The sequence below is a fragment of the Oryx dammah genome, unplaced genomic scaffold (assembly GCF_014754425.2).
Source record: "Oryx dammah isolate SB20612 unplaced genomic scaffold, SCBI_Odam_1.1 HiC_scaffold_23, whole genome shotgun sequence".
Taxonomy (NCBI): domain Eukaryota; kingdom Metazoa; phylum Chordata; class Mammalia; order Artiodactyla; family Bovidae; genus Oryx; species Oryx dammah.
Genome location: NW_024070207.1, coordinates 101172503 through 101186627, shown reverse-complemented (window position 1 = coordinate 101186627; position 14125 = coordinate 101172503). Strand labels below are relative to the sequence as shown.

Below are 14125 nucleotides of genomic sequence, written 5' to 3'. Positions count from 1 at the left end.
GGCTTATCTGTCCATGGGGATTCTCCAGGCAATAATAATGCAGTGGGTCACCATGCTCTCCTCCAGGGGATCTTCCCAACCCATGGATGGAACCTAGGTCTCTCACACTGAAGGAGGATTCTCACACTGAAGGAGGATTCTTTACCATCTGAGCCACCAGGGTAGCTCAACTGTTTAGGTAGGATATATCAATGCCTTATTAATTCTTGTCTATGAATCACTGTTCCTTCTGCTTATTCTCTAATTCACATCTCCATATGCCCAAACTCTAAGGCCTGCTTATAAATGTGGATTCGTCAAAGAAACTTTCATAATCATATAATCTATAAGTAATCATTTATGGCTGATTTGTACCATGGTTTATAACTCTCTTGACATATTACAGTAGTGGTATTTATGAGTATATGCGTGAGTGTGTGTATAGCTACATGCCTATTTTTCTCTGACTTTGAGCTGTAATTTCATAAAAGGGAGAAAGAATATTGCAGGTGTTCAACATGTATATTTATAAGCAAGTAAAATAAAGTAGAGCAAGTGGAGTTGTTCAATATCGTATCATTCTATCTAGTCCTACTTCCCCCCAAGCTAACTGGTAAGTACATTACATTCATCCATGACTAACTTTCAATTACTCAAGTACCTTCTAGCTCTTCAGTACAATTCCAGTCTTATTTAAACTGAATTGTCAATGTTTTCTAGGTATTTTTACCATTTTTCCAGATTTAAGGATAATCAATTTTACTAATGGTTCTCAAGAAATCTTAGACACTTTCCCAATAAACATCTATATTAACTAAAATAACATTAAGGTGCAAACCTACCTTGTCATATCTCTCCAATTCTGTATTCTCTAAAGGATGATTTTTCATGTTGCTTAACAACTCTGACTGAGCAATTGAAATTCAGACTATGATAAATGTTTTACACTGAAGGCTCATTTCATTATACAGTAGTCAGTTGAAATGGGGTTTCCAAAGAAGGTATTTTTAGGAAGCACAGAGTACATGAAAAAGCTGAAGACATTATACAATTTAAATATTTATTGAAGCTTTTCTACTAAGGTAACATTTTGGTGATATCTCATAGAAATACCAATACAGGAAAGGAAATTAGGGGTAACTAGATGGCAGAGACTGTGGAAACCAAGACACCTGGTGCTGTGAGTTTCACATTCACAAAGTCATTAAATTGGAAAAGGAAAGGCATACTTCTCCTTACAGACATATTATTTCCCTTAGGATTTCAACATTCATTCTAGATACCTCTTAGATGATTTTCTGAAGTGTTTTTGTCTCCCTTTCTGAATTCCTGACTTTCTTCTCTTCACGCTCTATATGACCTTTGTAGCTGGTCTCATCTATGCTCATTGCTGCTGCTGCTGCTGCTAAGTCACTTCAGTCGTGTCTGACTCTGTGCAACCCCAGAGATGGCAGCCCACCAGGCTCCCCCGTCCCTGGGATTCTCCAGGCAAGAATACTGGAGTGGGTTGCCATGTCCTTCTCCAATGCATGAAAGTGAAAAGTGAAAGTGAAGTCACTCAGTCTTGTCCGACTCTTAGCGACCCCATGGACTACAGCCTACTAGGCTCCTCCGTCCATGGGATTTTCCAGGCAAGAGTACTGGAGTGGGGTGCCATTGCCTTCTCCGATCTATGCTCACAAGGGACATTAAATCAAATTCCTAATGACTATACAGCAAAGGTGATGAATAGATTCAAGGGATTAGATCTGGTAGACAGAGGGCCTGAAGAACTATAGACAGAGGTTAGTAACATGGTATATGAGGTGGTGACCAAAACCATCCCAAAGACAAAGAAATACAAGAAGGTAAAATGGTTGTCTCAGGAGACCTTACAAATAGCTGAGAAAAGAAGAGAAGCAAAAGGCAAAGGAGAAAGGGAAAGATATACCCAGCTGAATGCAGAGTTTTAGAGACTAGCAAAGAGAGATAAGAAAGCCTTCCTAAGTGAACAATGCAAAGAAATAGAGGAAAACAGTAGAATGAGAAAGACTAGACAATTTTTCAGGAAATTGGAGATACCAAGGGAATGTTTCATACAAGGATGGGCAAAATAAAGGACAGAAAATGGCAAGGACCTAATAGAAGCACAAGATATTAAGAAGAGGTGGCAAGAATATACCAAAGAACTATACAAAAAAGTCCTTAAAGACCTGGATAGCCATGTTGCTGTGGTCACTCACCTAGAGCCAGACATCCTGGAGTGTGAAGTTAAGTGGGCCTAGGAAGCTTTACTATGAACAAAGTTAGTGGAGGTGATGGAATTCCAGCTGAGCTATTTCAAATCCTAAAAGATGATGCTGTCAAAGTGCTGTACTCAGTACGTCAGCACATCAGCAAATTTGGAAAACTCAGCAGTGGTCACAGGACAAGAAAGATCAGCTTTCATTCTAATCCCAAAGAAGAGCAATTCTAAAGAATGTTCAAACTACCACACAAATGTGTTCATTTCACATTCTAGCAAGGTAATACTCAAAATCCTTCAAGCTAGGCTTCAGCAGTATGTGAACCGAGAACTTCCAGATGTACAAACTGGATTTGGAAAAGGCAGAGGAACCAGAGATCAAATTGTCAGGTTACAGTGGATCACAGATAAAGCAAGAGAGGTCCAGAAAAACATCTACTTCTGCTTCATTGACTAGGCTAAAGCCTTTGACTGTGTGGATAACAACAAACTGTAGAAAATTCTTTAAAAAATGGAAATAGTAGACCACCTTACCTGCCTTGTAAGAAATCTCTATGCAGGTCAAGTAGTAACAGTTAGAACCAGACGTGGAACAACAGACTGGTTCCAAATTGGGAAAGGAGTATGTCAAGGCTGTATTTTGTCACCCAGCTTATTTAACTTATATGCAGAGTACATCATGGAAAATGCCAGGCTGGATGAAGCACAAGCTGGAACCAAGACTGCCAGGAGAAATATCAACAACCTCAGATATGCCGATAATACCACTCTGATGGCAGAAACTGAAGAGGAATTAAAGAGCCTCTTGATTAGGGTGAAAGAGGAGAATGAAAAAGCTGGCTTAAAACTCAACATTCAAAAAATGAAGATCATGGCATCTGGTCCCATCACTTCATTGCAAATAGATGAGGAAAAAGTGGAAACAGTGTCAGATTTTATTTTTCTGGGCATCAAATTCACTGCGGACAGTGAGTACAGCCATAAAATTAAAAGATACTTGCTCCTTGGAAGGAAAGCTATGACAAATCTAGAGAGCATATTAAAAAGCAGAGACATCACTTTGCTGGCAAAGGTCCATATAGTCAAAATTATAGTTTTTCCGGTAGTCATGTATGGATATGAGAGGTGGAACATAAAGAAGGTTGAATACCAAAGAATTGATGCTTTCAAACTACGATTCTGGAGAAGTCTCTTGGGAGTCCCTTGGGCAGCAAAGAGATCAAGCCAATCAATCCAAAAGGAAATCAACCCTGAATATTTATTGGAAGGACTGATGCTGAAGCTGAAGCTCCAATACTTTGGCCACCGATGTGAAGAGTCAACTCATTGGAAAAGACCTGGGTGCTGGGAAAGATTATGGGCAGGAAGAGAAGGGGGCAACAGGGGATGCAATCATTGGATGGCATCACCAACTCAATGGACATGAGTGTGAGCAAATTCTGGGAGACAGTGAAGGACAGGGAAGCCTGGCGTGCTGTAGTCCATGGGTTGCAAAGAGTTAGACACAACTTAGTAACTGAACAACAAGAGCCATTAAGTCCCCAATAAAGAAGTAGGCTTCACATCCCCAGGTTCCCAGCACACATGCTCTCCATTAAAAACTTATTCTACACCCCCAATTCTTCCCATTATTCTAGCTCCCTTCAAGTCTTTTCCTTCTAAATGGTACTATTATCCACCACCCAATTCTACATGCCATAGAAAGCACCACATCCAACTCAATACTAATTCCTATTGACTCCATCTCCTAGGTAAATCTTAAATCAATCCACTTCTTTCAACTCCAAAGTTACCATTCTAGTCAACATCATCTTCTTTTGTCCCTGGAGAAACTACCAGATTGAGAGCTTCAGACTGGTAGCTCCTCATCTACTCTTAACACCTTCTAATCTCTTCTTCACAAAACAGAATACTATTCTTAAAAAAAAAAAAAAAAAGCAAAAATAACACAAACATAGTCATTTCACCTCCTTAACAGAAACCCTTAAAAGCTAACCATTGATTTTACTATACAAAAAAAAATATCATTGCCATGAGCTCTGAGGCACTGAATGATTGGACACCAGGCCACTGTACCAACTGCATGCTTATTTAAACTGCCCCACTTAAGAAAGTCCAGGAAAGCTGACTTTCGTTTAGTTCTTTTGTCATGGAATGTTACACCTTCACGTCTGTTGATCCCTCTGTGTGTAACATTTCCCTCTTCTTCCCTCAGACAACTATGAGCCAACTCCATTCTGCACTGTCATACTTTGAATGCTGATTTCTTAGGAGTCCTTCCCCCAATTTCTAATACAAGTCTAGGTCTCACTAGTATACATTTTTCTAACAAGGTGTGTGTTATTTTGTAGTCCTTATCCCAAATGCAATTTAAATAGTGCATAAACATTATATATATATATATATATATATATATTTCCTCTCCTAAATTCTAATCCCAGTAAGTGCACTTATCTCCAGAACATGGCATAGTATCTGGCACAAGTAGGTGCTCAACACATCTTAGTTACATGACTAAATGCATGAATGACAAACAGTTCCTTCTTCAAACACTGGTCACCGAATCCCACACAATACAAACTTTAAGGAGCCACTTCCTCTGATACTTTTATTTCTGGATTCATTTCTAGAGCCACTCTATTTCTAGACATTTAAAGGAAAACACTGCAAAGTCCATAGGCTTGAGTGAAGTAAACTCTGTGATAACACTTGGTGCTTTCTGACATAGCCCATTAGAGAAGGGGTATGTACACCTAATCCAGAGGAATTCTCTAGCTCTTCAGCAGCTGTTCACATGGCTCCTGACCTGCCCTTCAGGCTCTACTAAATCAGGATTCCCCAGCTGTCTGAGCTTCCAGTAAGCTCTCTCAGTTAACCACCTACATGCCAACTCTGCTTCTATCCAGTTACACTCTTTAGAATCTAGTTTTCCCTTTTCCTTCCTAGTTATTTTCCAATATATCAGAGCCACTGAGGTTCACCACTTTCATGCATAATTTTATCTGTCCCTCAACTAGTTTGGAAACGTTTTGCCTGCTTAGTCAGCAATCTATTTCTAATATTGCCTTCATGAGCATCTATATATAAAGGAATTACTCAGCTTGCCTTTGATGAAAATACTTGAGCAGTTCTGACTCTGATTTTTTTTTTCCTTTCTTGTGTCTTTAGTTTGACCTCACAGTTTCCAAGGCTAATATCGGCACTTGTAAGAGTGTGCTGACTCCTGTGCCCTTTAAGTCAGCACTTAGCTCGGGCTAAGGTACTACTGCTGCTGTAATCTGATAAAGGAGCAGACAAGTTGTGTGCAAATAAAGATGGGTGCCAAGAATGAGCAAAAAGCCACCGATGTTTATGCCCTTTTATAGTCCTGATTCCATGACAGTCTTCACGAAAAGCAGAGTGGGAGGAGGGAGAGCAATTTAAAACAAAACAAAGCCAAAGCCAAGAAGAGGGTGAAAACATTGAAAGGTTAACCCCTTTATTTGCCCATAATTGGGCATACTGAGACATGATAATGCTAATTGTGCTCAATGAATCCTGGTCTTTTTAAAACATCAATTATTTCATAAGGTTAGAGATAAAGAACAGCTAAAAGTTGAAGATAAACTGGCAAAAACCTGTATATTATTTTGGCATATATAAATCCCTCATTGCTGTAATGCCTATGAATGGGCTGAATTTACTATATTTATTAAATATTCATTAAATGTAAACTAAGAGTGTGACAATATAAGCATTTTTCAAAAGTTTCTTTAAAATTCTGTTAACTGTTTAAAACTCATTCAGCTACCTACATTCTGACTTTATCACATGGATAAACATTGGCTTCCATACCATGCAATTTAATATTCATTCTGTTCATTAAAGCAACCCAGTTTTAAAAATAAATAATAAAATAAAAATAGAGGCAAACGTTCTTCCTCAGATTCTAAATATGTTAAAGTAGCCTTAGATGCATTTCAGCTTTAAAAATTAATATACAGGAAACCATTTTTCTAACACTTAAAATTTATGGAAAACCAGTGGCTTAAAATTATATGGAATCAAAATACTGAATTACCAGTTCTGGAAGATTCGTTTATCCACACCCAAAACAACAACAGCATCAACATTCTACCAGCATAGCATCAAAATGACAGTTCCTTTCCAATTAAAGATAATTGTTAATTCTCCCCATCTTCCTTTGGTGAAGAATGGGGTGAAAATGACAAATCAAAGATAAGGCACTGAAGCAGAAGGTAAAAGATAATAAGGAGACTGGGAAGAAACTGATTTCCAAACTCAATCCAGATTGCTAAGAACACTTGTTTTCTCTGGGCTTAGTGTCATTACAGACTGTGCAAAGTCACCTCTCTGGACTGTAGGGCCCCAGAAAATTGCTCTGTGTCTGCTTTCAGCTATTGAAATTCTGAGGTCTTGTGAATGAATATCAGAACATAAGGACTGAGCACAGAGCTGGATGAAAATCTCTCCTTAAAATGGTAGCCTGAATGGAAGACTCTAGCTCTGGGAGTGAGGGCACTGACCTCGGCTTTTGTTAATGGGCATGTGGGGGACTCCGTGTGGTCACAAGACTAGGACTCTTCTAAGCATGAATGAGCAGGGCCATTCCCTTACTTCACCCTCATTTGCCTGCTGCTTGTCAGAATTGTGGCTGAGACATTTAAGATTCTCCTAAACCACTGGAGCCATGGCTTTTGGTTTTGTGGCTATATTCAGGGCAGAGCAGTAATCTTGAATGGGGAAAGAAAAAGGGCATGTCCCTTGGAGTTGAAGCATTTCAGAATTTCTGGAGGAGCCATCTGGTTTAAAAAGGCACTAGCAAAACTCTAATATGCTGTAATATTGAATACATGGGAAAATAAGCTTTTAATACCCTAATTTTTGGAAAAAAGCAAACCAAATCATCTTAGTTGCTACTCTTCAAACTATCATTTGGATATGAGTGACTCACAAAAAGCAGGGTTACTCTCCCTTTCGAGAGAGGCTATCAGAATCTCTGAAAGACATTTTCACTTACAATATTAATTAGAGGAAGCTTGACATTTTACAAATATAAAGATGTTAGGACAATTCTACATGTGACAGAAGTAGACAAACCCCTTCCAAATTGGCAAAATAATAAACTATACTATAGCACTGCCTGGGCTTCCCAGGTGGCTCAGTGGTAAAGAATCCACTTGTCAGTGCAGGAGATGCGATGCGGGTTCAGTCCCTGGATTGGGAAGATCCCCTGGAGAAGGGAAAGTCAACCCACTCTAGTATTCTTGCCTGGAAAATTCCGTGGACAGAGGAGCCTGGTATGCTACAATCCAGGGGGTCTCAAAGTAATCAATCAAGATTCAGCAACTGATCACACACACACACACACAGAGCACTGCCAACCTATTTTTCATATCTGTATTAAAATTAAACTTCAGAACTCCAAATACATTATGAGTATACCTCTGTCAATATTGTATAGCATGAAATTCCAAGGACTTTTAATGAATGGATGTTTTTAAATGAGGAAAAAGATGAAGACCACAAGGTGTTTATGTTTTTGCTTGTTTGAGTTTTGAAGATCGGTCTGCTTCATGGACCACACTGCCAAAGAAAAAGTTGCATGAAATTATGCTATGGTACTTGGCTGCATTTAATTAAAAAAAAAAAGTCTTCTCATATCCCATACTGTAGCCTGTATCTTTCCCAACAAAATGTTCCTATATGAACCAACTGCCTTGATAACAGAACACAAATCTCATAGGACTATGGCAGGACTTTGTGAGAAAGAAAACTCTGGCCTCCCTCTAAATCCAATCACACCCTCAATGTGCTGTATAAAAATAAACCAAGGTCATCATTATTCCTTCTCACTGTGATTTGGCTTTCCTTCAAACCACATACTCTGTATATCTGAAATAACTGCACCGCCTCCATTAACTGAGTTTGACATCACTTTAATCAATGTATCTTTTCAGAATGAAAGGCAGAAATGTCAAATTCCTATGATTATAAACTCCTTTAACTCTCTAATCTGCATTAAGTAAAAGCCTGTCTTTGAGAAATAATATATACTTTAAAGAAATATAACTAGCATCAATTTTCTTTTAAAATGGAAGGGGTAAAAGAGATTCAACCACAACAAATCTCTTCATACAGAGATGATTTTCCAGGAAATGTTCAAAGCTTAAGTCTGCAAGTGCTTCACTAATATTGGCTCCTCCCAAGTTCTACCTGATTTTGTATTCATAATTTTGTATTAGTTTTCCAAAAAGAGTCCCCTTCCTTCAATTGTTCAACCTCAGGCCCAATAAAACCTATGTCTGCTTCTTCCTTCATGGTTTGTGATGTTTTGTCATTACTCTTGTCAGTATCTATTCAAATGAGGTATATTTAAATAGAAAATAAAACATATACACAGAAAATTTGGAATATATAACTCAATCACTTTGCTGTATAACTGAACTTAACAGAACATTGTAAATTAACAATACTTTAAAAAATGAGTTTAAAGAAAGAAAATTATAGAAACGTTAATTTCCAATTAATTTTCAAGGTCTCTCTTAGGCAACTCAGTACTCTGTGATTTAAATGTGCATGTGTGTTTATATAAAAATACAGTGTCACACCAAATTATCATGTTTCTTGCATTTGCAGTGCAAGAAAGAATGGTTTAATGAAAAATATGATAAATCATTTTTAATAAGTTAGGGAAATATTACAGCAGAAAGTGGAAGGGTAAGGAAAGTTTGGGAAATCACTTTATTTTTGTGATAAAACCATGATGAAAGATAATAAAATAGAATTTAAAAATCTTGACTTTTCCAGAGAACAAAGATTTTAATCTCTTTTATTAAACCACCCAAGTGGTTAAGAACTTTACTATTTGTTTCACATGTAGCAAATGACTTGGCCTACAGATTTCAAATGTATACTTTAGGACTAAAGAGGAAGCTGTATTAATATCTCTGTCCAAATTATGAATTTATATTTCAGTACTGTCTAGCTGGAGTAGTGTCAACCAATATCTCTCTTCCTTAAATAACAAATTTGCACAGAACATTTTTTGGTCTTTAAGTTTAGAGTTACAATTATAATAATATTTTCTACTGTATTTTCCATACTGCTATGCCACATAGGAGACACAGAGGGCTTCTTATTAAGTATATTATCTATTTAGATCAGCAATCTTTTTTTCATAGTTAAAGATGCCCTTAAAAGACTCTGCAAATGAAATTCTAAAAGATGATATTATTAGACTTTAAGAAAAATTGCATCATTTAAAAAATTCTAAAGAAATATATAATTTGCAATCAATTATTTGAATGATTCTTTGCAAAACTGTATTTAAGCAATTCTGAAAGTAAGCAACACTTATGTTAATACAGTGCTATTCTCTATTAATTGGTAACTATTTTGGTTAAAACCCAACCAAGTGTACTCAAGTTTTTCAAACTAATGCAATTTAAAAAACTGGATTCAAATGTCAATACATTCAAAGAGTAGTATGTTGCCAGATAATAAAAGTTAATGTATAACGTAACTTTGTTAATATTTTCATTTTATCTTAAGAAATTCATTGCCATTTAGCCTAAGTATTACCTGATCACATACTATAATAAAGTCCTACAGGGCTTGTCCAAAAAGGTTAGCTTGCTTCAAATTCTGATTAAGAATTTAAAAAGTCATTCAAATATCTATGACAAAGCAGGTGGTTTGTTTGTCTTGTTCCATGCCAAAATTAAAATTCTGCTGCTCTCCCTAAATTGCTCTATAAACTGGTTTCTGGTTTTAATTTTGTAGCTATATCAATTGATCAAGTGATAAATATGTGTGTATTACAAAGAACAAACATATGCTTTGTATTTTTGTAATATCTGTAAATTGAATGGCTTTTCAATCAGAAATCAATTCTTATGTCTGTCAAAAGAAATTTATAAAGGAAATTATATAAAAATGTTTTACTACAAAATCCAGTAGCATCTTTTGTAAATCAATACACACAAAATGTTGATTTCTTTCCACAACTTTTTCTCAGAGGTGAAACTTCTCTTGTGACTCTTTTCCCAGAAGATTTGAATAGTTACTTATTTAGAGAGATTTGACTTCTTTCATTCTTAATTATAGACCCTCATATCTATTTCAGGGAATGACTATAATCCACAAGTCAAAGGCAGATAGAAACAGAGATAATCTTCATCCACCTCTTTGGGACACATTGTACTCTTCATACATTATTTGTAGATATTATTTTTACTGTTGTGACATGGTCAGTTTTTACATTTTTCTTAATCATTTTTACTTTCTTAAAAAAGTTGGAGTTTATATAAAAAAGTCAAACTAAAAAGTTTTACTGAAAATTTAGGTCATTATAGACATGAAACAACACTGTGATTTGAACGCAAATTATGATTAGAAGCCCCTCATGTTTTTCTGTTGTTTTCTTAATAAAAGTACCTGGTAATTTGATAGCAGAGATCATACCATCATTTGAAATAATTTTTAATGATATGCTACAGAAAACAACATTCAAAATACTAAATGTAGTATGAGAAGGGAACTTTTAAATTAAATATTTATCAATACTTTTCTCAACCTCCATTTACCCATCACAAATCATTCTATTCTTTATCTTCCTCCCATAATAAGCCACATAAAATTTTTCTAACCTTGAGGCATCTATATGTCATTCCCATAGAGCAATTAGTTCATTGAGAATATATGTCAGTTCAGTACTCCACATGTAACTATTACTGAATACAAAAATATCAAATAATCATAATAACTCATACACACAAACTATTTAACAGCAATTTAAATTGTTTGTTACAAATACTCTAAGCCAGTTAAGCATATTCTATTACTGGAGTAGTTTCTTAAATAAGAAAGATGTGTTTTTTTGCAAAAGACAAAGCTTAAATGCTAACTCATTTATACTGAAAAGTTTTCCCAGTGAGAAACATGTACACCTGCACATATGTGTGTGTAATATATATATATATATAAAACACATCTATGCTTAATCACAATCCACTGTAATAAGTTTAAATCAATCTGCCTAATCAGTGAGCTTGCCACAAACTAAAAGTTATGCCAATTAAAAAATATTTTTAGTTACTTTGTACTTACAACAGTCCTCTACTTCTTCCCACCAAAGCATTTGGAAAAAAGAAAAGTATATATCAAGGCAGCGATAAAAATCTTGGTAAATTTTCTCTCAACTTTATTGCTTCAGTAGGTTTAGGAATGATGAGAAACCAATCAACTTCAGCAGCCTTTAAAAAATAAGACTTCAGGATTTTTTTTTTTCCCCTATTCGTATTCTCTGAAGCTAATTGCCTCCAAGATCTGAGTCCTGTAAGGGGAAAGTGAGTGATCCCAACACTGAGTGAGTCAACATAGTAACTGATGCCAGGATTCTGTAGAGGCCCCTGGATATTTTGAATTCCAGGACCTGCGCAGAAGCAAGTGACCCGCCTTTTCTCTCAACTTGGTTTCCCATAATAGGACTGCCCATGGCCACTACATATAAGGTTGTGCTTCCAGCATGGCAAGCCCTGTGAATTCAAATAGCATTCAACTGCGTTTTCATTAATATCTAAACCAGAATAGCCCAGGGGATATAGTATTTGCTCTCAAAGCCTTAACATAAAAACTCTTTGGTACACAACTGTAACAAGACTTTCTGAAATCTCTATGCACATTTCCAGAATGTCAGAGCAGAAAATTCTGATCCAGATTAGCCTTTTAAATGCCTTTTCTTTTTTTTCTTTTCTTTTTTAACTTTCTCAATAGCACTAAAACTTTCACTCCACTGAACAAAAAGAAATGCCCAGAATAATCTATGCATTTGTTATATATCCACTGTCTACCAAACTTAATTTCTACCCTGGGGATCCAATCAAAAGTCATATATTGATGATGCCAACAGTCTGAATAAGAGAAGAAACAGCGGAATGAAGCAGCTGAGCTCTGAAGGCAGAATGTGTATAGCTCTCATGGGAACGGCTTCTGCTAAAATAAAGAGCACTTTAAGAATGAAGTGAAGAAATCCCCCTAAAATGATCAATTTTTGTTGTAACTGATGATACAAGTTTCTTTTTAACTAAGAAATTACTCTTTCTTCAATTTACTTGCTGAGATTTATTTAAAACACCATTCTCTTAGACACTGAGTTAATGATCAACTATGTAATGATTCTCAGAAGAAGTTTTCTGTATTAAATGAACACAACTGTAACACATCGTTCAACATGTTTCTAAACTATTCTTTGCTAAGAGAAGGCTTCTTTATCTCCTTTCTTATTTTTATTTTTAACGCAATAGGTGAGCCCAATATTTATAGGAAATACTGTTAACACATTTGAGAAAGATATTTCTTCTGCAATTACAATAATCTCTGCTAAAATTATTTGTTTGAGTGTTTTTATAGTACCATTTGTTAAACTGACAGACTCATTTTTCTATGTCAGGCATTCAATTGCTTGGCACAGAAATAAATTGTAGATAAAAATGGGAAAAAAAAAACCCCTGACATATGGGAGTGAGACTATGATGTTTACTTTAATAGTGAGTTACACATTTTATATTTTGGAATATCATAATATTACCAATCTCCTCAATAAAATCTGTATGAAATAAAACACAAGCCCTGATTTTGATTTGTGGGTAACTGTACTTAAATTACTATCATCCAAAGTAAATTTAAACTTTTCTCTATCAGTTCAATTCAGTTCAGTTCAGTCGTTCAGTCATGTCCGACTCTTTGCGACCCCATGAATCAGAGCAAGCCAGGCCTCCCTGTCCATCACCATCGACTCGCGTCCATCGAGTCAGTGTTGCCATCCAGCCATCTCATCCTCGGTCGTCCCCTTCTCCTCCTGCCCCCAATCCCTCCCAGCATCAGAGTCTTTTCCAGTGAGTCAACTCTTCGCATGAGATGGCCAAAGGACTGGAGCTTTAGCTTTAGCATGGTTCCTTCCAAAGAAATCCCAGGGCTGATCTTCAGAATGGACTGGTTGGATCTCCTTGCAGTCCAAGGGACTCTCAAGAGTCTTCTCCAACACCACAGTTCAAAAGCATCAATTCTTCGGCGCTCAGCCTTCTTCACAGTCCAACTCTCACATCCATACATGACTACTGGAAAAACCATAGCCTTGACCAGACGGACCTTAGTCGGCAAAGTAATGTCTCTGCTTTTGAATATACTATCTAGGTTGGTCATAACTTTTCTTCCAAGGAGTAAGCGTCTTTTAATTTCATGGCTGCAGTCACCATCTGCAGTGATTCTGGAGCCCAAAAAAATAAAGTCTGACACTGTTTCCACTGTTTGCCCATCTATTTCCCATGAAGTGATGGGACCAGATGCCATGATCTTGGTTTTCTGAATGTTGAGCTTTAAGCCAACTTTTTCGCTCTCCTCTTTCACTTTCATCAAGAGGCTTTTTAGTTCCTCTTCACTTTCTGCCATAAGGGTGGTGTCATCTGCATATCTGAGGTTATTGAGATTTCTCCTGGAAATCTTGATTCCAGCTTGTGTTTCTTCCAGTCCAGCGTTTCTCATGATGTATTCTACATAGAAATTAAATAAGCAGGGTGACAATATACAGCCTTGACATACTCCTTTTCCTATTTGGAACCAGTCTGTTGTTCCATGTCCAGTTCTAACTGTTACTTCCTGACCTGCATACAGATTTCTCAAGAGGCAGGTCAGGTGGTCTGGTGTTCCCATCTCTTTCAGAATTTTCCACAGTTTATTGTCATCCACACAGTCAAAGGCTTTGGCATAGTCAATAAAGCAGAAATAGACGTTTTTCTGGAGCTCTCTTGCTTTTTCCATGATCCAGCAGATGTTGGCAATTTGATCTCTGCTTCCTCTGCCTTTTCTAAAACCCGCTTGAACATCTGGAAGTTCACGGTTCACGTATTGCTGAAGCCTGGC

General features: G+C 36.6%; 1 protein-coding gene across 6 annotated transcripts in view; it reads right to left on the bottom strand.

Moving 5' to 3' along the window:
* DMD (dystrophin) overlaps positions 1-12933 on the bottom strand; it is a 2254125-nt gene extending 2241192 nt beyond the window's left edge. Inside the window, exon 1 of one of the 6 annotated variants that reach the window (XM_040266338.1) lies at positions 11315-12933. In XM_040266338.1, coding sequence (XP_040122272.1) covers positions 11315-11345 — 31 coding nt within the window. In that variant the 5' untranslated portion in view covers positions 11346-12933. The remainder of the gene's footprint in view (positions 1-11314) is intronic. The other 5 variants (XM_040266336.1, XM_040266334.1, XM_040266333.1 and 2 more) reach the window with 5 other exon arrangements.
* Between the last annotated feature and the right edge of the window lie 1192 nt (positions 12934-14125).